General features: G+C 41.5%; 1 protein-coding gene across 3 annotated transcripts; it reads right to left on the minus strand.

The window, feature by feature from the left end:
- Positions 1-222: 222 nt before the first annotated feature.
- Positions 223-16677, minus strand: LYPD6B (LY6/PLAUR domain containing 6B). 3 transcript variants are annotated; one of them, XM_032856093.1, is made up of 5 exons: positions 16666-16677; positions 9018-9170; positions 6436-6534; positions 2493-2623; positions 223-961 (listed from the first exon to the last, which is right to left on the minus strand). In XM_032856093.1, exons 2-5 carry the CDS (start codon positions 9130-9132, stop codon positions 782-784), a joined length of 525 nt encoding a protein of 174 aa, XP_032711984.1. In that variant the 5' UTR covers positions 9133-9170; positions 16666-16677; the 3' UTR covers positions 223-781. The 3 variants fall into 3 exon arrangements, with proteins under 3 accessions (XP_032711984.1, XP_032711983.1, XP_032711986.1); XM_032856092.1 differs by lacking the exon at positions 16666-16677 and adding an exon at positions 10467-10527; XM_032856095.1 differs by lacking the exons at positions 6436-6534; positions 16666-16677 and adding an exon at positions 10467-10527.
- Positions 16678-26383: the final 9706 nt, after the last annotated feature.

Here is a 26383-nt window from a genome sequence, read left to right on the forward strand (position 1 = left end):
TCCCGACCTTCTCAATTCACTAATTTGCATTGAACATCCCAAGAAGTGTCCTTTCCAAAAAAGAAAAAAGCTAGGTCACTTTGGCATGGAATTTTATAATTTAAGCCAGAATATATCACCCATGGTACATGGAAACATGACTTCAGTGACCTCCTTTACAACACTGGTAAATGTTTTATCTGAGGTCACCAGGTCAGTCAAGAAACACACAAGCATGCATTCTACATTGTATAATTTAAAAGCTTTTATTTCCCTCCCAACACGAGCAAATGGGTTTCTTATTAGTTCAACTAGAAGTCTTCTTCCTATAGCTAGTTGTCTTTCTCATTGACTATGTCATTGGTGGGAAAACTGCATTCTCATGGGGGAAGGGTGAGATTTCATAGAGACACTCTGAGCTCGTCATGCACAGTAAGGAGACGGTCTGGCCCAGCAGCTTCCGAAAGAGTCTTGGGGTTGACGAATCCCTTCAGCTAACAGCCTGGGCAGGCAGGAGCAACACAGGCTTATCGCCACCCACCCGTCACAGATGCTGGCAGGCTCCTCCCGCTGCAAGTGACAAAATGCAGCCCCTCTGGCCAGGAAGCCGGGAAGCCAGATGATCTCCTCAGTCCCCTTCCTTGATCCCGTGGCCTGATGCAGGAGTGCTCTAGCCCAGCAAACAACTGGCTTCCGCTTCGGGGTCCAAACTGCAGTCTTCCAGTGCGAAACTGGTCTTCACTCAAATGTTCAGAGTTCACGCAGTTTTTGGCCTGTGCTTCAGGAGGCGGTTTCTGCTCTCCTAGGAACAGTGGCTTTGCATCAGCAGAAGCACAGAGACCCAGGCAAGCGCGGGTAAGGAGGGCGTGGGGGCGCCGCTGCCAGATGTCCTCTGCGCGTGCATCACGGCGAAGACCGCATTCGTGTGGTTGGTGGGTAACTCTACGTTACAGATCATGCCTTCACAGCAGGACCTGCACTCCTGTCACAAAAGCAAGACGACAGGGGAAAGAGAGTGAGCAATGGGAAAGAGAGGAAAGGCTGAAGCAAAGAGCCACCAAAGCAAGCTTCTTCAGCGCTGAGACTGGACAGAATTAGAGCTCACCAGCTCATCCAGTCTACGAGAGCGTCAGGCCCCCTGAAGTAACTTCCCCCCCGACTGACCTGGCAGTACGGATGATCTTGAATTAAGGACAAATCTTCTCATTTAACAGAGATTTATCTGCAGCGAGCCATGCATAAGCACATTGGAAAAAAAGACGAAGGGGAATTGAATAAGACTGCCTGACTGAGTCAACAAACCCTCTAAGGTTTGAAAGGAAACACACTGAAACAAAAATGAAAGCGAGGAACCTTTTGGACTGGTCATTGATTTTCTTTCTCCGTACTACTCGTTAGGGGATAGTAATGGCTCTCTATTGTCTATACTAACACCTGATTCCTATCATTACAGCAGCAATGGCTTGCTAATTATAGCTGCTGGGTGGTGAAAAAGGCTTGCTCCCTCCCAGCACAAGATGTTTTCAGGGGAAGCAATCTCCTGTCATAATACCTGGAACGATGCTTCAACCTGATAAAGCTAGCCAGCCATTCACAGAGGCTTCCAGCCTGGCGAGCGGAGAAAAAGGCAGCAGCTCTGAAATACCTTTATTGGCAGCTTTCAACCTTGGGTGTACAGGAGAATCTCCTTGGGGAGCTTTAAAAAAGAAAGATGCTGATGCCCAGGACCCCAGCCTGAAGTTCCATTTTGGCCCATCTGGGATCCCCATCCCCCACGACATAGCTGTGAAAGTTCCCTGGGAGACTATCCTATGGAGCCAGAGCCGGAAGCCACTGGTGTCAGAACGACTTTCTATACACATCAACTAAATCAAACTCTACAATCTCATGAAATTAACACACTTTTCAAGTAATTTTTTTTCACAAACATTTCAGAATTCCAGGCAGATAAAAGAGGAAAATTGCTCATTTAGGACGGGAAAGTCGAGATCGGGTGATACAAAATCTATCTATAGTTCATCCTATTCAAGAGATGAACTCTTTCAGACTCTCGCTTCCTCATCTAAGCTGAGGTAGGGGATAAGACCAGGACTCCTTAGTCAAAGGGTCCCCATTTCCCTCTCCTCACCTTCCAGCTTCCCTGGGCAGTGTGCTTGGTGATACCTGGCCAAAAGCAAAACCTGTGAGCGGGGCTCTGTGGGTTTGTCATTCTCTCATGGCTGGTTTGCTCTCAGGCTTCCAGAGCAGACTTCAATCTACCCAAAGTCCGAGGTCTGGGGTGTAGTTGTGTGGCCTGGGAATTGCTGGTCGTTTTTTGTAATGTTATTTTTCCTTGAAGGACAGAGAGTTTGCAACTTCTCTGTGGTCTCCGTTGCATCACTGTCAGGGAGTCCTTCCCCAAAGAGTAAACACATACACCATCTCATTCATCCTTCCTGCCTTTCCATTATGTGTAACTCGCCATCAGGAACAAAAAACCTCGGGACAGAAACTTTACACACACCACTCCTTACTGTATGTTCAGAATCCCGGCTACGGTGGCAGCCAACAAAATGACATTCACTTCTGGAGGCACATTTTTTGGTGATGGACGTACTTCTTCCAGGGCTGGTGAAGTGGTGGACTGTCAGACAGTACTGTGTATCTAGGCAAGAAGAAAAAAAGCAACCTCATGTATCACATTGCAAAAGAGAGGCTTGAAAATCACTTCAGAAAGGACTAAACTTCAGGACGAGCCTTAGGTTTCCGGGCAAGAGCGTTAGTGGGAGGAGCAGACGCCTCGCCTTTGGTGTCTGCTAAAGCTGACCTTAGGTCTGCTATTTCATATCAAAGTGGCTGTATCTCTCTCTCCCCCACGAAACACAGGTTCTAGGACTCTATGAAGTGAACGGTGTAAATGCAATGGGCTAGAGCACTTTGGTGTATTATTCAGCATTTTTCTTATCTACCAAGAGGCAAGCGGTGAAACGAAAAGCAGATGCTTCAAAGTATCCATCAAGACCAGCTTCCTGACGCACCCAGTTCCTACCCACGCTCTAATACCCCCAAGCATGTCTGACTTTTCCCGAGCAGTCCCATTTTTCTCCTCTTTCTTTACTCTTACTTACTCCTTCTGTCCCCTCCCTGCTACGTGCCTAGCTCATTTCTACAACTTTCCTTAGGGCTTTAAGGACTCATGTTTTACTACTTTGAAAGAAAGTGACCTCATTCACTGTCTGAGGACCTTCCGCTTTGGTTTCGCATCTCTCTGTAGTGATCTCAGGTCACTGCAATGCTCCTTAGGTTAATGAGAAGGGACGACAGCGGCAATATCATAAGATGGGGGGAGGGGGAGACTTGTTGAATACGGAGAACACCCAGCTTCACAGAACGGCCTCAGTCACAAGTGAGCCCCTTCAGGTCCTTCAAGCTCACTCTCTTTTAAATAAAATGATGTTAAATAAAAAGTATGCTGGGGGCACCTGGGTGGCTCAGTGGGCTAAGCCGCTGCCTTCGGCTCAGGTCATGATCTCAGGGTCCTGGGATCGAGTCCCACATCGGGCTCTCTGCTCAGTGGGGAGCCTGCTTTCCTCTCTCTCTCTCTCTCTGCCTGCCTCTCTGCCTACTTGTGATCTCTCTCTGTCAGGTAGATAGATGAAATATTTAAAAAAAAAAAAAGTATGCTGACATTTCGATAGGGTTCTTGTAACTTCAAATAATACTAACACCTACCAAGTGGGTACCAGCAGCTACACAATCTAACATGTATTCACCCAGCCAATCCTTACGATAAGCCTTAAGACAAGTCATATTAATACCATCGTACAGATTAAAAACAACAATAACCCAAATCCAAGGCCCACAGTTACATCGGGTAGAAGGTGGTGGAAGGTAGGATTCTAACCTGGGCCATTTTCTAGGGTTTTGTACTCTTCCCCAGAACACTATTCTGCCTCTCAACATACTCAGTATGAAACCAGATGATGGTGTGGGGCGCTCGACAGGAGTAGCTGACTTCCGCATTCGGAAGGAAAAGGAATGACTGTAATGTTTTGGAAAGGCATTTCAACCTAGACTTCAAACAAAGGAGAGCTGAAAACTGGTAGCTGTGTTGTTCATATAAAATGTCACCCGTGCTAAAGCAGCCCTGGAAAGTCAGAACAGAAGCCAGGGTAAATAAAACAAGAAATGTCATTCTTGTCATATCCTGTTACACAGAGAACCGCTCTTAACAACACTGACAGACCACAGAAGGAAAACTCAAAGGTGAAAAGGAAACCTGAGATGATATCCAATAATAGTTGTGGGCCTGTTCGCCCCAAGAAATGGTTGACTATCACTCCCCTAAATAATGGTAAATTGTATGAAATTATACCCTCGGTTAGAATTCCAGATGGTTAGTTAGTATCTTTGGGGCTTGACTGGAGAACAATCAAGATTGCACCCTCATGCACACTGGAACATGGGGTTATTTCATGGCGAGCTCTTTAAACAGCAGGTGTTCAGGGTGGACCTGGAAGAGTCCACGGGCTTAGCTTTCCCATCTCTGACATTTGCTTGGTGGTAGAAAGCTGCAGCATTCCTCTTTTGTTCACGTGTTTCAACAGAGATAAAACCCCAAATATCCATGCATGTTCCCATTAAAAATGACTTTGATGAATAAATGACAATTTGGAGTGTTATGCACAGACCTGGGGGAATAGTGTTTTGATACAATTCAAAATAATACGGTCTGTGAAGATGAAGCACAAGAAGTTAGACATCAATGCCCCAATTTACTACTGTGTTCATCCTTACCACCGAGTGTTTCAGGGGAATTTAAAGCAAATAGCAAAAGAATGATACCCACCTTCTGAAATAAGGTAATAAAGCAAGGATTGGTCAATCTTGAAAACTGTGAAATAACTAAGATATATTTCTGTGCAAAATGTAGAAATCTCCAAATGCATAACATACAGTCATGTATTCACAAGCACGTACCCAATTGAGGGTCACTCTACGGAAACATAAAAGAACCTCAAGAAAAAATTATAATAATTATTTTTGAAAAGAAATCATGACAAATACTGTCCAAGTAGATATCATAACCACTTGTGCTAATTTACAGAATCAGGGACCCAGGCCCCAAAAAGGTCTGCAGTATGGACTATTTCTTGGGGCCACACACTGGCTTTCTCTGGAAGATGTAAGGCTATTTCATTGCTTTGTAGAATACGATACAGAAATTTCCAAAAGAGTCAAGGTAATAGAACAACAAAACTGGTCATCTTTAACTCTGGAAGAGATTGTCAGTTGGCTGGTTGGTTTTTCTCGGGCTTTTAGGTCTGAAAACCTAAAAAAAAAAAAGTACCTCCTAAAAAATGTGAATAACCTGATCTTCTGATAGCTCTAAGTAGAGCTTTCCAATTCCAAATCCCCTGTCAGCACATCCGGTCTGCCTTACCACCAAGTCTGTATATATTAAATCACTGAACTTCTTGTCCCTCGATTCCTACCACCCTAGTCCCAGTTGCCATCTTCTCTTGCCTGAAGACAATGAAAGACCCCATCTGGTGTCCACTTCTACTCTTTTCCTCAACCATCCGTTCTTCACATAGCAGCAGAACAGTATTTTAGAACACAACTAGTATCCTGTACTTCCCTAGCATATAACCCCCTCCTGCCTTCCCATCACATTTATAATGAAATCCAAATTCGACCAGAAAAAGAAGATCCTATGTGCCCTGGTCCTTATTTCCATGAGATCCCTTCTCTATCTCCCACTAAGTTTTCATGGCCAGTCTTCTTCCTGTTGACTGAAGAGGCCAAATCTTGTTCTCTTGCAGACTTTGCATTTGGGATTCCCTCTTCCTAGCATGTTCTTTCTACAGATCTCCGCATGGCTGCCTTGTTTTGGTCAGTCAGGTGTTAGTTCCTCAGAGATTTTCCTGACCACCTAATCAAAGGCATGTGTTCATTCTATCAACAAATATTTACTGAGTGCTTAGCATGGGCCAGGCAACTGGACCGGGCACAAGGGATGTGTCAGTGAACTAAGCAAACTAAGAAGATACTCAAATGTTTGTCAAATGAATGGATGAGTTAATAAAGCATCAATGTATCTCAAGAGTATAAAAACCTTTCTTTGCTTCAGCCAGTATGTATGACTTTCCTAGAGGTATCATCAAGCATTTCTGAAATTCCTGGAATGCCTTAGACAATATTGTGGTTTATTTGTTCTGCCTGATAAACACTATTTAAGAAATTCTCCTTGGAGACACATACACATCGACGAATTGAGGATATGCCATCAGTTTCCAAATACTGTCAGAATAGTCTAATATCTGCATAGTCTCTTAAATCTCTGATTTATACAGAGCATCATCAGCCTGTTGATATGCTAATTCCATTATATATGGCATGTCTGCTCAGGGCCAGACATGAGAGACCTAAATGAGGTAGGATCACAAGAGCGTCTTCCAAATTCAGCACACTTACTTTGTGGACACCATTTGTCTTCTGCCCATCGATTGCAGTTATAATTATCTCCGGCATTTTCACAAGTAAAACACTTAAAGCTGTTTGGAAATGGCGTAGCTTTAAAGAAAAATGCATGGTGAAACAGAAAGGTTACAAAGGACAAACTTTCAAACGTCAAAGATGGCACAAAATTAGCAACTTTTGTTAGATCAAACAAAACGTACAAGCCATCATCCTGAGAACTGTTGTTGCTAGCGAGCTGGATGTAACTGCCAGACTTCGAGGCATGTTTTTTATTTCCTTTTCTTTAAATACTTTGCCTACTTATCTACTAGAGAGTACGGAAAATGATTCCATAAGCCACTCTGAAATATCGCTCCATTACAATTTATAATTTGGGAATAAGTGCAAATTGAGAGAACGGGCAAGGGTGGGGATGGCGTCAGAACCAATAACTTGGTACAGAGTGGCCCCTGAGAAGAACTAGAGTCAGGTAAGTGTAAGCTTGATTTCTACTCTTCCCACGAAGTAGCTGTGTGGTTTTTATATTTCAAAGAATAATAATATTTACAGCAACACTAACAGTGAAGATCCCCAGGACATGCAGAGGAATCCTGAATATTAAACAAGAGGTTGCAATAAAAATATCTAGGAGAGACCCTACCCCCTTGTCAAATCATGCTAGTTTCTGTCCACATGCCCTTCTATTACAGCAATCTCACTTGGTGTATGTCAATTATCACAGCATTAGACCTCAGTCAGGAATGTAACATTTCCTATAGGGATGGGAGTAATTCTCAGGCTCTAATACTCAGGCTAGAGTGTTACAGAAAGCAGGAATTATGACTGCTGGCTATCTGCATTGAAAGCAACTAGAATGTCCTTTTTGTCTCTATCCTTTTTGCCCCCTACCTTGTACCTTATTGTTTTAATGGGCAAGAAGTCAAAAGTATAATGAATTTGACATGTCTTTACAAGCCATGATATAAAGCCTTGTGTAAAACTTTCAATTCTTCCATTTCTGGGGAATAAAACAGATAAAGATCAAGGAGAATCCCAAACCATCCTAGTAACCTGACTACGTATTGGTCAGTTTTTTTTTTTTTCATTTTTTTAAATGTGTTTTTTTCTTATCATAAAATTGTATTAGACCCAAAAAGTTGAAAATGTGTAATTTAGATTTTATGAAAACTGTGCCATGTCATAATGTAATATAATCATAATATGATCATTACCAATTTAGAAATGTATAATAAATGATAGTTCAAGGTGTGTGTGTGTGTGGTACACATGTGTACATGTGTGTGTGATATATGTGTGTATGCACATGCACACACAATGTCCTAAATAATAAAAAAGCAAAGTAAAGTAATGATATAGGCTTCATTTAAAAGTAGTATAGGGGTGCCTGGGTGGCTCAGTCAGTTACGTGTCTGACTCTTCATTTGAGCTCAGTTCATAGTCTCGGGGTCATGGGATCGAGCCCTGCATCAGGCTCTGCATTCAGCGTGGACTCTGCTTGAGATTCCCTCCTTTTCCCTCGCTCTGCTTGCATGCATGCTCTCTCTCAAATAAATAAATAAATCTTAAAAAAAAAAAAAGTAGTAGTATAAATACAGTGGTTCCTAAACCTGGCTGTGCATCAATAATATCAGGAAAGCTTTTCTAAAAAGGAGAGGGGGTTGGGGAGAGAAAGAAAAGAAAAAAATAATCTGCATCCACCCTTCTGACGACTGAATCTCTGCAGAAGGGACCAGGGAATATGTAGTTTTAAAGTCTTTTATCATGATTCTGATACTCTTCCAGGTGTGGGAACCCCAGGCATTGGTGTTTCTACCAAACAATTGTTATCTACAACAATCTTTCCCTATTAAAACATATCAGAGAAGTTTTATTTGTCTGAAGAGAAAGGAAGACAGAGGCTATCTGTATACAAGCACATATATGCACATATATATACATATGTATGTAACGTGCAGAGTCTACCTGAGATTCTCTCCTCCTCTCCCTTGACCCCTCCGTGTTTGTGTGCTCTCGCTCTAAAATAAATAACATCTTTTTAAAATATATATATATTTATTTTATCCTATAGATGATATTCACTGATACTTTTTTTTTTTAAGAAATTAGTGGGAAAGTTTTCTTTCTAATAGTGACTTCACATTATCAATAAAAATCCAAGTAATCTTTCCCTCTAAATTTCAAACAAACTAACCTGTTCCAAAATTGTTAATGACCATTTGAAAGAATGTATCATATATGGAGAAATTTCCTATAGCCAATATTCTTCTACAAGGAACAGATCAACAAAGAACACTGAATTTTCTCTGCTAAGCCATTCTTGGGAACAATATTCAAGAGCTTATTTTAAACAAGAACCCCTTGGAAACTTCAGCAGAAAGCCAAACCATTGTAAAGAAATAGAGCAAACTTCTGTCACCATGAATTACCCCTCCCCACAGAAGTAGGGAAGACTTCCTGGTTTATTCTAGGTGTAAACCAAACGTTCCAGAGCAGGCAAAGTTACGATAGGTGGAAAGAGGGTCTCTGAAGGTCACCCTGACCCCACAGCCATGAACTCTGACTCGACCAGTACTTACGGTCCAGAGGAGGCCTCACGTTGTAGAAGTTGATGTTCTTGCCCAACGCCCAATTTTCTGACAAGATGAAGACCTGGACAGCAGCGACAGCCAGAGCATGACAGAGGGGCAGCATTCTGACCTTGGCTGTGGGAAAATCCCAGCCTCACATATCTACGATGAAGAGAGAGACTGGTCACAGTTATCTGCATTTTGTTTATCAGTAGGAGAATGTTTTGCTTCCCTTTGGAAATCCTGATTATTCAAATATATTCCAACATCTCCTTGTTCTGTAGGGCCCATACCTGTGGTAAACGGCATTCTTCCCATACAAGTGAAAGGTTTTGTTGTTGTTGTTGCTGCTGTTTTTGGTTTTTTTAGTTTTTTTTTTTAAGATTTTATTTATTTATTTGACACAGAAAGAGATCGCAAGCAGGCAGAGAGGCAGGCAGAGAGAGAAGAGGAAGCAGGCTCCCCGCCGAGCAGAGAGCCCAATGCGGAGCTCGATTCCAGGACCCTGAGATCATGACCTGAGCTGAAGGGAGTAGCTTAACCCACTGAGCCCCCAGGTGCCCCTGTTTTTGTTTTTTTAAATGATTTTATATATTTATTTGACCAAGAGAGACACAGTGAGAGAGAGGACACAAGCAGGGGAGTGGGAGAGGCAGATGCAGGCTTCCCATAGAGCAGGGAGCCTGAGGTAGGGCTCGATTCCAGGACCCTGGGATCATAACCTGAACTGAAGGCAGACTCTTAATGACTGAGCCACCAACGTGCCCCCCACACAGGTGAAAATTAAGTGATTACTGCCTTCTACTGGTCAGGCCTTGACACCAGCCAGCAGAGCTGGGGCCAGACACCCAAAGGCCTTTTAGGCTCCAGTAGAACAAGCAGCTGCAGGGGTGTGGCTGCACCCCATTCTCTCACTGCCTGAGGCTAACCGGGGTTCTTTGTGCTGAATCACCCAATCTCTTACTGGCCAGGGTTCAGAGCATGGTCCCCTGAAGTTCTACCAAGCCACCTTTCTGTCAACACCATTCCTTGAGTAAACACTCGAGTTTGAGAAATTTTGCAACATTTTCAGAACCTGGAAGGAATCATAAGAGTTGGAGCAGTGGGGAGCACGGTCCGTAAAAGAACAGTGAATTTGAGAAAGTGAGTCTCTGCTGGATCCCAGAGCACAAAGTCATGGAGAAGAGAAAGGATTCACTGTAAAAATGCCATCCCCAGGGCACCTGGGTGGCTCAGTGGGTTAAGCCTCTGCCTTCAGCTCAGGTCATGGTCTCAGGGTCCTGGGATTGAGCCCCGCATCAGGCTCTCTGCTCAGCGGGGAGCCTGCTTCCCCTCCACCCCCACCCCGCCTTTCTCTCTGCATACTTGTGATCTCTCTCCCTCTCTGTTAAATAAATAAATAAATAAATAAATAAATAAATAAATAAGAATACCATCCCCCACCTGAGTCTGTCATACCTGGTGCAAGAAGCTGCCAGTAGGTTTTAGAGGAAGCAGAATAAAAGTTCTTTGAAAAGCTGAAAACCATATAATATTAGTCCTAGCCCACAAATACTACTCACAGCTTTCAAAGACTTAAAGTAGGCAGGCTTGGTACCCATGAAACAACAGATGTCCACAGAGCACTGAGTAAGATGGTTCATCTTAAGTTCCCAGAGGTCCTACCCTCTAGAAGCAACCTGGTAGTAAGAAGATCTTCAGGAGAGATGCTAAGAACCTATTGTGTCACCACAAACTTGTTCTCTTTGGCAAGGGGGAGGTGTGGGAAGTGGAAAAGAATATAACTGGAGTCCAAAGACTTTGGTTCAGGTATTGGCTCGCTCTCTATTAGCTGCCTGAACTTGGGCAAGCTCTGGAAGCTCTATTAACCTCAATTTCCTCATCTATAATGTGGCTTAATAACACCTGTTCTGCCCACATGTCGGGGTAATTGTAAGCATCAAATATAGGCTCAGGTAGACTCACATAGGATAGTGTAGTAACAGCACTTGTAATACGAGTCTGTGAAAATGCTGGAATCTTAGAGTTCAATAATATTGCCTGAGTTCATTTTCTTCTTGCTGAATCAGCTGGTCTCAGTAGGTTTAGGGAATTTTTCAAAGAAGAAAAGTGTGATCTCTGCACATATGAGCATAATCCTTCACATGGAGATTTTGTCTGAAGCCAGGCTACTAATGCATGGAATCTGGGGATTTTACTTTTCTTGTGTTGGGAGTAGATTGGTTTTCCATGTGTGGCTAATGTCTATCTATGGAGATGGAACTGGATAACAGACAACATACAGCCACAGCACCCCCATCCCTACAAACAGTTTCTGCCACTGAGAACTGAATCTCTAAGGAAGTACTCAGCGTAAAGGAAAACCTGGCAAGCTTCAAAAATCAATAGTGCTAAACTTTATATACTGCATTTCATTTCAGTTCAGGACAGAATGAGACCTACTGTTTCTATATATTTTTTATATATCTTTTACATGAGAAAAAAAATATATATATATATTTTCCTGGTTCTACTTCAGAAACCAAAATTGACCTTTCAGAGTTACCAGATTTCCAAATCCTATTCATATGCTCTTTCTGAAGAAATAGACATTTCTTACAGCTAACTGTATTACTCCTTACAAACAAGTCATTACACTGGTACAAATTCTACTTCTCCTATTCATTTCTCTGAGTTGGACAGTTCCATATTCATTATGAATCTGGAGCCCACGAATGAAGACCCCTGCTTTACACCAGTGGGGAGTCTTTGAGTAGGGGAGACTAATCCCTCTTTCAAAAACCTCAAATTTACTGTGTTCCAATAGCCACCCTGTACGATGTCTATGATTCTAGATTGAAGAGTCATATTGTCTACATTCAGTCCCTTTTCCATCACTAAGCAAAGGTGGGACTTCAGACAAGTCGATTAAACTTCCCAAGCCTCAGCTTACCCATCTGTAGAAGAGGCATAACAACTGTCCCTACCCCAGGGCGTTGAAGCACAGACTAAATGACACCACGTGTATGAATTACTTTACCCAGTGCTGGGCACATGGGCACTTTCTATCTGGTAGTAAAGAGCATTGGCTCAAATACATCTTTCCAAACATAGAGCCTCATGCAAGTTCTTTAACCTCCCATACAACAACTTATGCATCTATAAAATGGAAGTAATAACACTTACCTCATAGGGTTGTGGGAATTGAATTAGTTGATATTATGAAGCACTTGAACTATCTCATCAGCTATGTTTGCCATTTCCTACTACTCCCCAGGTAAACATGCCCTCTGATGAACCAGAAATCACAAGCCAGAATCCCTGGTTTGCCTCAAGTAATCTCTATATGAGACAGAAGCCCATTCCTTCACTCAATGTGGCTATTGCATAGAAAGACTTTGTAGTGCACAGAAAGACCTTGTTATTACTGGATCTCCAAAAAGGTCTTTGCTCTCATCATGTCTGCATTTTAGAAGGAGAAGATAGGCAATAAATATGGGAAAAACATAATTTCAGATAATCCTAATTCTGAGATAAGTACAATAAAGAGATGTATTAGAACAGGAGGAGCTACTTTACGTATATGGTGGGCCCAGGATGAGAAGAAAGCGTCCAAGCAAAGAATCAAGAGAAAAGATACCACGGTCCCAAGATAAGGAGTGTGCCTTGTTGAGGAACTCAGAAAGTGGCCAGTGTGACCAGCGTGTTCCCGGAAGGGGAGCCCAGATCATACAAGCACTTACAGGCCATGGCAAGGATTTGGGATCTAACGAAAATCAAGGAATGATTTGGTTTTAGATTTCTCTAATTTTGAAAAAAATGCTTTGTCTCTGCAGACTGATAAGTCCCAAATCCTTAGCCTTATTTCTAACTCCCAGAATAAAGGGATGCCTATAATAGAGAATATAGAGGAATGTAAAATTCACCTATCTGGGAATCCCAAAGGCATCTCTGAATAAAAGGGTGGATGGCAGACGACTTAAAATCAACCAAAGGAACAACACACCCAAGGATTAGATTTGTATTTGGGTTTCTCTATTCTTCAAAACAGCACCATAGGAAAGGTGGCTTCATTACCATTATACAAGAAAGGTTCAGAGACTGCGCATAAAGACCCTAGCACACTGCCTGGAACATCCCCTCAAAATATTCCCACATAGTTTCCTCTAGCCTGCTACCCTTGAACAGTAGTGAAAAACAAACTGTAGGAAAATTGCTTCCAAATGGACTGGTGTCTTTTCATTTTGTTTTCAACTAAAACAGCACAGCCTTATTCCATCAAAATTCTCTAGAACTGCAGAAGTTTTACCTGTCAAATGAGGAAAACACTAAATAAAAACATCGCCTATTTTCCAGAGCCAGCTCTATAATCCATTCCCCTATCCTGCTTTTCCCCTAAGTGCCCAGATCCATCTCTATCTGCTTGGCAGTGGGTGGGTTTTTGTTAACATGACTGTTTTATCTTTCACAACCAAAAGACATTAGGATAATGAAAAAGCAAATGACTAAGTATGGTATCTGAAAGTTGTTTTACATTTAGAATCATCTCACAGAGACTCTGAACTAAAAATCATCTGCTGGGACTCTGCTAAGTAGGCTTTCAGTGCCATCTCGGTTACAAAACAAGGTTACAGTAGAGCTTGTATTTTGCTCCAAAAGGAAAACAAAAAAATCTTCATTCTGTTACTTTCTCCAGAACCATCATATAAAGCAGAGTTCTTCATAGCGGGGAGGGGTGACCTATAAGCTTCTTAGGGTTATTTGCAAAATTTTGTGTCTATACATATTTTCCCCCTGGGCTGAGCATCTCAAAGGAATCAGACCCAAATGATAGTGAAGAGAGGCTGCATGCTGTTTCAGGATACAGCTGTCATGACTGGGCTTCCTTTGACTTAGATGTTTATATGTTCGGCACTAAGAAAATTCCGTACATACATCAGGGATGTGGTATACACTCCTCAAGTTCAAGGGTAGCTCAAAAACATTCCTTCCCAGACAGAGCACATTATTTTTATACTATTTTCCCAGATAGTAGGCCTGGTCAGAAACCCCTCACCTGCGGTGCTGGCCTTCCATTTGTTTTATGATCTTCTCTTTGGAAGTATGATAATTCTTTTTTTTTAAAGATTTTATTTATTTATTTGACAGACAGAGATCACAAGTAGGCAGAGAGGCAGGCAGAGAGAGAGAGAGAGAGAGGAGGAAGCAGACTCCCTGCAGAGCAGAGAGCCCGATGTGGGGCTCGATCCCAGGACTCTGGGATCATGACCTGAGCCGAAGGCAGAGGCTTTAACCCACTGAGCCACCCAGGCGCCCCTGGAAGTATGATAATTCTTGCTCCAGAAGAAGGCAGTGTGCTTCTTTGCCAAAAGATGAGGTGCTTTCTGCAAAGCACCTTTATAGGGATACCACAGGGATGGGCAACTCTCAGGCCTTCCAGGAAATGGTAGGTAGCCAGATTTATAAACTTACAAAACCTGCTTGAGACTTTGGCCTACTACTGCCCAGAGTAAAGGACCTACACAGCACTTGGTCCAGAAGCATGATTATGTCCCAGGTCTGAGTAGTCATCATCATCATGTCCTATACGTGGCATTTTATGTATCCACAGAAAATGTGCAAAGCTGATGGGAGCTTCAAGAAGCAGCATGCCCTTGACATCATTAATAATCTGGGGGCAGGAACATGACCTATGTTATTTTAAAATTACCTGGGTCAAGGCTCAGTGCATGGTAAATACCCTATAAACACCTTTTTGAATAGAACCAAGCACTTAGCTATGACCTATAAGGAACGCTTCCCTTAGCAAGTAAGACAGAGATTGTGGGCAGTAAGGAATTGGTAGAGTGTCCAAAGATAAAGAAATGGACTCACAAGGAGAGATGAAAAAGAAGAGTCCAGATAGATGTGGTAAATACTGGTACTTCCTGCACAGTTGCTGAAAATGAGTCAGCAAGCCAAGGCTAACTCCAGCTGCCAATAAAACAAATGAAATGGATAATTTAAAGGAGGCAGCTCTGCTAAGTCCAACATGCCCATCAACACTCACATTCACACCTTCCTGAAAGCATCACTTATCCCGCAGTAAGACACTTTAATGACAAACTTTAATAGGCCTGGCTTCTCTTGTAAAAAGAAGGAAGGCAAAGTGGAGATTCAAAATGAGTGCTGAAATTTTACTCAGAAAGAATGGACTCGATGAAAACACTGCTCTCAAGAGGAGAAACTTGCCAGAAAACTTTACCATCCCCAAAAAAGGTTATGTTACTTGTTTCTGGCTGTTGGGTCAGGTGGGCCAATGGAGATACTCTGGTTCCCATCAAATTCAAGACCAGTGTTTCATGGGACTTGTGCCAGACTCTGTACCAGTTCCCTTCTTTGCAGGGGGACTGAGTTCTCAACTGCTGACCTTGCCTGGCCATTGAGAACCCCACTCCTAAGATGAGAGCTTCTACCTTCTCTAATCAGTATTCTATTTCTGGTACATGAAAAATCTTTCTTCCCCCTAAGTTTAAATATAAATTTCTTGGGGCACATGGGTGGCTCAGTCAGTTAAGTGTCTGCCTTTGGCTCAGGTCATGATCCCAGGGTCCAGGGACCAAGCCACGCGTTGGGCTCCCTGCTCCACAGGGACCCTGCTTCTCCCTCTCCCTCGGCCCCTCCCCACCCATGCTCACTTGTTTGTTCTCTCCCTCTTTCTCTCGCAAGTGAATAAATGAAATCTTTAAAAAAATACATAAATCTCTTCAAAGATATTTAGTCTAGCCTTTTTATGTGCCTGGAGCAAAATACAGGAGAGAAATTAACCTTACGCCCAATCTATTATTTTCATCAGAAAATACAAAATCTCCATGGACAACAACATTCACTAAGGAAAAATAGGGTTATGACTCAACCTCTCATTACCAGCTTGTCCAAATCTTAAAAAGTAGTAGGACTATAAGTCATATTTTTATACCAGGTACTCTGCTGAGCACTTAGAAAATAACAAATAAGAGACATAATCCCAGTACTCACACATATCATTGGGGCCAAAAACTCAATGTGGGATGTGTCTGTCAAGGGTTAATATAATCATTTTAAAAAGTAGGAAAAACAACAGACTTTAGGTTCAGAAAGGGCACCCAGAATAAAATTCTGGTTCTACTTTTTTTTTTTTTTAAATGGGATCAGCATTTTTAAAAAGTTTTTAAATTTCAGTTAGTTAACATACAGTGTAATATAAGTTTCAGGTGTACAATGTCGTGATTCAACACTTCCATACAACACCCAGTGCTCATCACCCAAAATGTCCTCCTTAATTCCCATCACTTATTTAACCCATCCTCTCACCCACCTCCCCCCTGGGAATCATCAGTGTGTTCTCTATGGTTAAGAGTCTGTTTCTTGGTTTGCCTCTTATTTTCCCCCCTTTGTTCATTTGTTTCTTAAACTTTACGTATTTTACGTATCATTGTTTCTTTAAACTTTACGTATGAGTGAAATCATATGGTATCTGTCTTTCTCTGACAGATGATGTTGACAGTGATGTAAGCATATTTTCATATATCTGTTGGCCATTTGGATGTCTTCTTTGGAGAAAAATCTAGTCATGTCTTTGGCCCATTTTTTAACTGGATTATTCACTTTTGGGGTGTTGGATCTTTTAAGTTATTTATAGTATACTTTGGATAATAACCCTTTATCTGATATGTCATTTGCAAATATCTTCTCCTATTCCATAGTCTGCCTTTTAGTTTTGTTGACTGTTTCCTTCACTGTGCAGAAGCTTTTTGTCTTGATAAAGTCCTGATAGTTCATTTCTGCTTTTGTTTCCCTTGCCTCAGGAGACCTATGTAGAAAGAAGTTGCTATGGCTGATGTCAGACAAGTCATTGCCTCTGTTCTCTTCCAGGATTTTTATGGTTTCAGGTCTCACATCTAGAGTTTCATCCATTTTGAATTTATTTTTGTGTATGGTTAAGAAAGTGGTCCAGTTTCGTTCTTTTGCATGTAGCTGTCCACTTTTCCCAAAACCATTTGTTGAAGAAACTGTTATTTTCCCATTGAAGATTTTTTCCTGCTTTGCCAAAGATTAGTTGACCATAGAGTTGTGGGCTCAATTTCTGGGTTTTCTATTCTGTTCCATTGGTCTGTGTGTCTACTCTTGTGCCAGTACCACACTGTCTTGATGATTACAGCTTTGTAATAAAACTTAAAGTCTGAAATTATGATGCCTCCAGCTTTGCTTTGCTTTTTCAAGGTTGCTTGGCTATTTGGGGTCTTTTGTGATTCCACACAAATTGTAGGATTGTTCGTTCTAGCTCTGTGAAAAATGGTATTTGTATTTTGATAGAGATTGCATTAATTGTGTATGTTGCTTTAAATGCATTATGTAGTATTGATATTTTAACAATATTTGTTCTTCCAATCCATGAGCATGGAATGTATTTTCATTTCTTTGTGTCATGTTCAATTTCTTATGAAAACTATAAATTCTGCTTCTACATTTACTAACCAGGTGACCACAGAGTTAAGAAATACTGTCCCCATTTGTCAATAAGATGAGGGAGGCTTAGAGCCATGTAGGTAAATTTCTTAAGCTGTTGTAGGAATTGGGTGTAATCACACAGGTAAAGCAGCTTTTACTTAGATGGCGTTGAAGAAATGTTAGGTCCTTACCTTCCCTCCCCATTTCTTCAGACATCATTAGCAGGAGAACAGAGATAAGATTAAGGGATAGAACTGTCCAATTCTGTTCCATACTAGCTGGACCAAATCTGGTAAACAGTATTGATTTCTTTGCACTAATTTCTAAAGGATATTTAGGAATTATCTTTCTTGCAACCAAATGAAAAGTTGGAAGGAATCCAAGGTTCTTTCCACTTCTAATATTTTATGATTTTTATAGAAGGATACTAATGAAATTTCCAGTTATACCATAAAAAGTCATAAATGTAATACAGAATTCCCATATTTCAGATTCCTGCTATAATATGTAGAAGGATAAAAACTTTTTTAAATCTCATCATAGGATCAAAAATTCACAGAAATGAATATCTCATTTCTAAATAGCAGGCTGCACATTTTACAGTGCTAAAAAGTTTTTTCTACTATATGCAACCTGATAAAATGTCTAAAACAGGGCTAATATTAAAATAACATTATGCAAATGAACCTTAAATCTAATCATGAGTTAATACAAGGCAATAAGTGTGCAATTTGGGTGGGAAAATAGTCAAATCAATTTTAAAGACAATTATCTGAACGTGATTCAAATTTTAAGGAAAAAAAAAAACTAAAAAATAAAAACCTTCCCAAGTAATAGCTTTTCTACTGAGTTTTTGTCAAAAACATGAGTTTACATGTTTTGAGAAGGTTTTGATGACACTGAAAGAGATGGTTAAGAATGCCATGTGAACAAGATTAAAAAGCTTAGATGATTAGGAATTGGATAATGTGCTCCTTCTAAAAAGAATCAAGATTGGTTTGCCGGGTTTTATTGAACTATTTGGACAAATGGTGGGAACCTAATAAATAGATGTTAACTGATGAAATTCGAGAGTATCCTTCACACAGGTGAAATAATTTTTGCCCAGTTTATATCCATAAATGATTTTTAGGAGGCTTATGCCAAATCACTTATGCATTGAGGTTCTCAAAATGCAGAGTAAATACCTTATTAGATGAGAGAAAGATCTTAACCGCTAAACTTTGTTCATCTACTGTGCATTACCTTCCACTCTGTACTTCTTAGGGACTAAGGGGGACACATATTTTCATTATTTGATAAAAGCAAACTGTTTCTGATACTTAATTCTCAAACTGATGGGCCCTATGTCTCATCATACAGAGAGCACCAAACAACATATGGATGATGCCTGAAATTTATTTCAAAGAGCTCCAGACGCATCCTTCAATTGGCCATTTCTAAAAAAAAAGCCAAGGGCATAATATTAAAAGATAATTCTATAGTGATATTTCTGCTGTTGGGGAGGCAAATGAGAGAGATTATTTTCTTTTCCATGAGAGAAGCGGGTCTTTAAATTTGAGAGAAAGATACCAGCAGACAGGCGTTCTGCAAGAGAGCTGCGGGCACACAGGTGTTTAGTGCTGTTAATGAGCAATTCCACTGGCGGAACTACACAGACATAAACTAAGCGGCAGCACAGGCTGGGCACGGAAGACATTGTTTTTATGTCCCATACCCTTGCTTGCTTTACTGAACCCGTTTCTTTTAATAACCAATCAAGGCTCTCATAATAGAAATCAAGGCTGAAATGTCCAACAGCTGGCTAAGAATCCATTATTCTACATTTGTTGGAGGGATGTTTCTTGCCAATTGCACATCCTCATATTATATCGCATACACAACTCAACTGAGAAAATGTAGCTTTCAGGGTCAGCGTGTAGATGACGGCTAGTACTTCTGACTTCATTTGGTCTCAGCTGACATAGAAAAGGGACCATAAAAACAAAGTGTGCATAGAGATGTGTTCCTCATTTGAATCTTTCTGTATCTATTCTAACAGGAGAGAATGTCTTTACAAAGCAGAAGTCTTAGGCAATCAATTCATCTGGATATGTGTGCATGCATATACGCACTCCCACACACATACATGTACGTGTGTGCATATACACAGACACAGATTTTTTTAAGATTTCATTTATTTGTTTGACAGACAGAGATCACAGGTAGGCAGAGAGGCAGGTAGAGAGAGAGGAAGGGAAGCAGGCTCCCCGCTGAGCAGAGAGCAAGATGCGGGGCTCGATCCCAGGACCCTGGGATCATGACCTAAGCCAAAGGCAGAGGCTTAACCCACTAGGTCACTCAGGCGCCCCAAAGACACAGATATATTTTATTGAATGATTTGATTGTTTAAGTGTTAACTACATGCCAGGTTGTGAAAGTGTCCCTAGAACTCTGTATGAAAGACTGTATTACCCATCATGTCAGCTGTTTTCAGCACCCACACGGTTATCTTCCAATTGGGAGAGGGTTAGGATGCAAAACTGTTACTCTATGTCTGGTCTGTCATCTTTCTTCTGCACTAGGGTTTTATGTCACTGACCGTTGTTTATAGAGCCCTCACTAACTCAACTTCATTCTTGATTCTACAGCTGAAATAGATCACACAAGTAAACAACATGTTTGTGGATATCATTCTGAAAACAGAAGGGCATTTTAAAAAAACCACAAACTGCACACTATAGCAAAAGAATATCATGCTGACTTTTGCATAGTCACAAAATCCGGGGCAGATAAGTCAAAGAACTCTCTGGAAGCTGACAAGCTTATAAAAGCAATCCTAATAAAAAATATCTGCATTCTGCATATATAACAAAGTTACAGCATTTCACTTGCTCTATAAATTGTCACTATTACCACTTGGAGCAGAAGGAAATGTACATATATAAAGATATATATGTGCATAATTTCATATTCCCAGAGGAAACTGAAGAATTGTGTGCATTAAATAGTGTTTTAATTGCAACATGAAAAACTGCATTTAAGCAATAGTTCATGATTGCACAAGGGTAAAGTCAAGTGTAAATATTACCAAGTATAATGGCAGAAAAATGGCCTTTGTAGGCAGTCCAGTCTGGATGTGAATTCTGACCCATCACTTGTTGGATCTACTATCTCTAGCCATTCCCTCTATTTCTCTGAGACTCAGTTTCCTTATCAGTAAAATAGAGATACTAAATACCTGGGTTTGTTTTTTTAAGATTTATTTATTTATTTATTTGACAGACAGAGGTCACAAGTAGGCAGAGAGGCAGGCGGAGAGAGAGAGAGAGAGAGAGAGGAGGAAGCAGGTTCCCCGCTGCGCAGAGAGCCCGATGTGGGGCTCGATCCCAAGACCCTGGGATCATGATCTGAGCCGAAGGCAGAGGCTTTAACCCACTGAGCCACCCAGGCGCCCCCTAAATATCTGTTTTGCAGAAAGTTGTGAAAATTGGAGAATAAATAAGTCCTTACCCATTGCCATTGTTGTCAAATTATCAATGGGAAGTGAAATGTAGAGATTTATGGTTGGTTCCTCTATAGATTACAGGCTGGCAAATATCACTAAATTCATGCAACACCTACTTGATTAGGACTGAAATTCATTATACATTTTTTTAGCTCTCAAATTCTATGATTGTCTGAGCATATATGAGAGAAGGGTGTAAAATTCCTCTGAAGACCAATTTTAGGAAAACTACTCTAGAATATATGTGGGAACAAGAAGCCTAAGTTTAGCATTTTCATTTATCTATTTTCAGATAAATCTATATTCTTAGCCTTTACTTACACAATAGGCAGTTGCTCTTACAAAGTTTGCTTTCAAAAGCAGCAAGCTCTGTGCACCACATGGGTCCTTACCTGTACTTGCCACTCGTCTTTAAAGGCCTAGTTCATGGGGCACCTGGGTGGCTCAGTCGTTAAGCTCTGCCTTTGATCCCAGCATCCCGGGATTGAACCCCACATCCCACATCCCTCATCCTGTATCACATTCCTTATCCCGCAGTGGGCTCCCTGCTCAGCGGGAAGCCTGCTTTCCCTCTTCTAGTCCCCCTGCTTGTGTTCCCTCCCTCACTGTGTCTTCCTCTGTCAAATAAATAAATAAAATCATAAAGGCCTAGTTCAAATATTTCTCATTCATTCAACCTTACTATATCTGCTCCCGCCCATGGGTTAGGCTCTACTCTGAAAAAGGCTTGGGGTTCGTTTGGGGACAGAAGACTATATCCCTCCTTGGTTAGCAGTGGATTGGGCACAGCAAGTTCTTAGTCCTTGCTTTTAGAGGAGCTGAGAGTTTCTAAATGTCTCACACAATTGCAGGCATCACTGATACAAATACATTGGGAGGAAAAAAAAACCTTTTTCATCATCTCGAACATAGAATTCCCATTTCAACTGTTTCTACAGATTTTAGGCTAACCCTGTGGACATTGTGAGAACTCTCTTTTCAGCAATGTAAGTCTACCCAACTACGCCTAGTGTATTCACGTGTTGTTTGACACACACTATGGCAAGCTCAGAAAATGCTATGACCACACCATCTTCCCAAGCTATGCTCGCAGGATGGAAGGGAAAGGAACCCTCCAGGCTTTCACCTTTTGTCCTTCCAGACCTACCCTCTATCCCTCTCCACTCTGCTCTGTGCCCTGCAAAGCCAAATAAAGATCACTCACACAGTTCTTTTTTCCACAGACTTCTAGTTTAGTTTGACTAAGGGCAGACACGGGCAGGTTGGAGGACAGGAAGAAGTTGGGAGTGGGGTACATATTCCCTTGATTCACTTTTGCCTGGTTGTTATCACACCCCTTAGCTTCTGTCTCATAGCTGACTCCACAGCCACCTTCTCTTGGGTTCTGACAGCCATTCTCTCTCCTTGCCCTGTGAGCCTATAGAATAAACTCTTCTCTATTGCAGACCCTGGAGCATGGTACTACCTCTTGCTGGTTTTCCTAAATCTACCCATACCATTATAAACAGCACCCTATTAATTCTCTCCAATTATACCAGTCTGAATATGCCCTTGAATATGTCTGCCTGCCGAGTCCCAGCCAGGACCCTGACTGAGCCTTGAATCTGGTCCTAAAATACCAGGAGTCACTTTGGACCAAAGCATCATGGCTTATTATTATACTGGACTTATTATACTTTTTTTTCTAATTTTATTTATTTATTTGACAGAGAGAGATCACAAGCAGGCAGAGAGGCAAGCAGAGAGAGAGAGAGAGAGAGCGAGCAGAGAGCCCAATGAGGGACTCAATCCCAGGACCCTGACATCATGACCTGAGCTGAAGGCAGAGGCTTAACCCACTGAGTACCCAGGCACCTCGGACTTATTATACTTCTTATAGGAACAGCTATTGTGAATAAACATTACTCCTTTACTAGGTAAGAGTAAGAGCAAGTATTATCATTGGCTTATAATAAAGCAACATTTAAATTTATTCTATAAACCTAGGTAAGAATGAAGGCTATAGAAAGAAAATGAGAATATTATATAGAAGATAAATCTATCTGAAGAATGTTACAATCTCAGGCAAATATCACAAGTCCATCAAAATTAGCTTTATCTGCTCCTACTGTCATTGAGAAGTAACATTAAATAAGTAAAGAGATAGGCAAATTCTTGAACGTCAATAAAAGAGCTGAGAAAACAGAACACGTGTTGTTATGGACATAGTACTGAAACCCACTGAAGCTTTGCTATTTTCAGGCTGTACCCTCTTACTGCATTATAGTACCTACAAATATCTGCACAGAGATGTAAGCTTATTTAAATATAATAAATCCACTATAAACTGGAATCCTGTATTAATACAATGGTGCTTGGCCCTGTAGTCTCCTTCCTAAGATCTTATATTTTGAGAAACACCATGAATTTTTACATGACAATGGGCTTCTCACTGAAGAAATTTTCTCAACCCGCCCCACTTTGGTTAGGCTTCTGATTACTTCTCATCTTGTGCAGTCCCAAACCTTTCTACAGAGATAATGTTTTTGGTAGCCTCATTTGCCCAAAAAACACTTCCCTTCACCTTGCAAGGTTACTCATATCCACCTTTCTTAATTTTCTTTCCTCCTCCCTTTCCATTCCCTGCTACCCTCACTCAAGGACAACTGAAAGAGGGTAGAAAAAAGTTCAGCTCGAAATGTACATTGAGATCTCATCCATATTCTGTACTAATTTCCAGACCATAAAACTCCTTATTGGCAGAGAAAGTGTTCTGTGATGATGCCTACAAGAGTCCCTTTTACCTTGTACTTAAAGTACACCTTGAATGCAGATTTTAAAACACTGGCATATAACAAAAGAAGTAAAAGAGGCCAAGTAAGGAAGTCTTCTCTTTTCTAGTACTTTCTTGTTAGTGGACCCAAAGACTCCCTTCGCTGAAAGCACCTGAGAGAGAAGACTAGCTTAGGGATGAGTTAAGGATGGCAACCAGAAAGTGATGGACTAAGGAAGCGCTGATGCCCCTACTTACTATTCAGAGTTTGCCAGAACGTGAAGCCTGCCATAACGATGCCCAGCTCACACTTCTGATGGCAAAGATGACGGACTTCTAGCGCAGAGTTACAACTCTGGGCTACCACATCCCACCATGGGTGATGACCACTCCAGCAGTGAGCACAGTGCCTGCACTTCAGAGTAACCACTCCTCAGTAATCCAACACCCCAGCACCCCTCACGACTGCCTGTATGTGTGCACAGGGTAGACAGTTAGTAGTTGTTGAATAAATGCCTAAGATGGGCTTCACCCATTCCTTCAGTTTCTAAAGTCCATTTCCTTGACTCTGAGGAAGACTTATTTCCCCTTCCCCTCTGGTGTCAGGGCTTGGGCAGCAGGCGATGACCCCAGCTTGTGGCTGTGTAAGCTCAAATTAGCAACTATCCCCTATGACTCATCGGCAAAGAACTTTCCCATCTGAAACGAGTTAATCTTGCCCACACATTCTTGTGAGGTAAGTGCCCTGTGTTCATCTGCAGGTTATGAAGAGGAAATTGGAGACGAGAAGGTTTGGGGCTGTGCCAAAGGTTATTAAGGGTGTCTGCTGGGGAATGAAGTCACAAAGCAGGGATCCAGGTTCAGCACCTCCACCCACTCTGGATCCAGGCCTTTTCCCCGTGCTTTGACCACCTTCTCATTCTCTGGGCTTTCAGGAAGGTGTAGACTGTATCTAGCAGATATGTGCATTTCAGAGGGAGAAAAAAATCATGATTTGGCCCTGCTAAATAAATACTTTTGGATATCTTTCTGAGGAGAACGCCTCTCCGAAGTCATCTCACATTCAGATCTTTTCCAGCAAAAATACGTTGTTAGATAGATTTCATACTGTCTCCTGGAAAGAAGGCTGGAAAGATACATCCTCACTGCTCTTCCTGGGAAATGCACAGGGAGGTTCACCCTCGGTCCGCGTGCAGGCTGCTGTGGCATTCACGTTGCTCCCCTTGTGAGTCTCTGAAGTGCCCACAGCAGAATGACAGCATGGTCTCCTCTCCACGCTTCATTCACCCGGGCTCTTGCTGCTCTACAGCATATTTCTTGTCTCTGATCAGTTCCCCGGAGCACGCACACAGCACACATCTCAACCTTTTTAATTATCAGCCTTCGTGACTTTGCAAAGAGAACCAGGATTGGCTATTTACCAGGGCAAAGCTTCAACCATCAGAATCATGTCCTTTTCTCTTTGTAGGTTCATCTTCCTCCTCCCACCTTCTAGATGAGGACCTGCCTTGAGTTTCACGCTCTTCTGTAATTACTATTTACCTCCCTATAGTGTGTTATTACTACTACTCTCCTTAGGGACCACATTCACTCTCACGCATTCAACTCCCATTCCTTGTCAGTTTCTAAATCAGGCCCATCCCTGACCTGAGGAGGCTGGTCTACCAACTATAATTTTCTGCCATTTTTATATAGCTTGAGTTGGAGTAGATGACTATTTCTTTTAGAGAATGACTCCTCCTGACAGACATGAAAACATTTGCTATGGCCACAGTAAAACATGAGTAGTCGTACATGAGTAGACAGACAAATGGAACGGAAAGTCCAGAAACAGACTCAAATACATGTGTGAATTTCTTATATGGTAAAGGTGGCTCCTCGAACCAGTAAGGTAAGATTTTACTTTAAGAAAATGAGTTGGGTGGCGCCTGGGTGGCTCAGTGGGTTAGGCCTCTGCCTTCGTCTCGGGTCATGATCTCGGGGTCCTGGGATCGAGCCCCACGTCGGGCTCTCTGCTCAGCAGTGAGCCTGCTTCCTCCTCTCTCTGCCTGCCTCTCTGCCTACTTGGGATCTCTCTCTCTCTCTGTCAAATAAATAAATAAAATCTTTTAAAAAAAAGAAAATGAGTTGGGACGACTGGATAGCCAAGAAAAACATAAGACTGGATACATATCTTATACCACACACACAAAAAAATCAAAGCCATTACAGTTCCACAAGAGAAAATTTTGAACACAGGATGACATTAGATAATCATAAGGAATTACTGGTGTAATAATCACATAAGAGTTATGTTCTAAAAAGTTCTTATATATTATTGATGTATATTGATAAAAAGAATATATGTTGGAATACTTGGGTGGCTCAGTTGGTTAAGTATTGACCTTGGGCTCAGGTCATGATCCCAGGGTCCTGGGTTTGAGCCCCACATAGGGCTCCCTGCTCAGTGGGGAGCCTGCTTCTCCCTCTCCTTCCACCTCTGCCTGCCATGTCCCCTGCTTGTGTCCTCACTCACTCCCTCTCTCTCTGTCAAATAAATAAATTAAATCTTCAAAAAAAGAAAATATGTTACCTGAGGTTTGCTTTAAATATTCTCAAAATGATAATACATTGTATGTTAATAAAAAATAAATATTCTCAAAATGGATGGGATAATAGGTAAAATAAAAGATTTACAAAATATTCCTA

This window comes from Lontra canadensis, unplaced genomic scaffold, assembly GCF_010015895.1.
Source record: "Lontra canadensis isolate GAN:19392208 unplaced genomic scaffold, GSC_riverotter_1.0 scaffold11, whole genome shotgun sequence".
In the NCBI taxonomy this organism is placed as follows: domain Eukaryota; kingdom Metazoa; phylum Chordata; class Mammalia; order Carnivora; family Mustelidae; genus Lontra; species Lontra canadensis.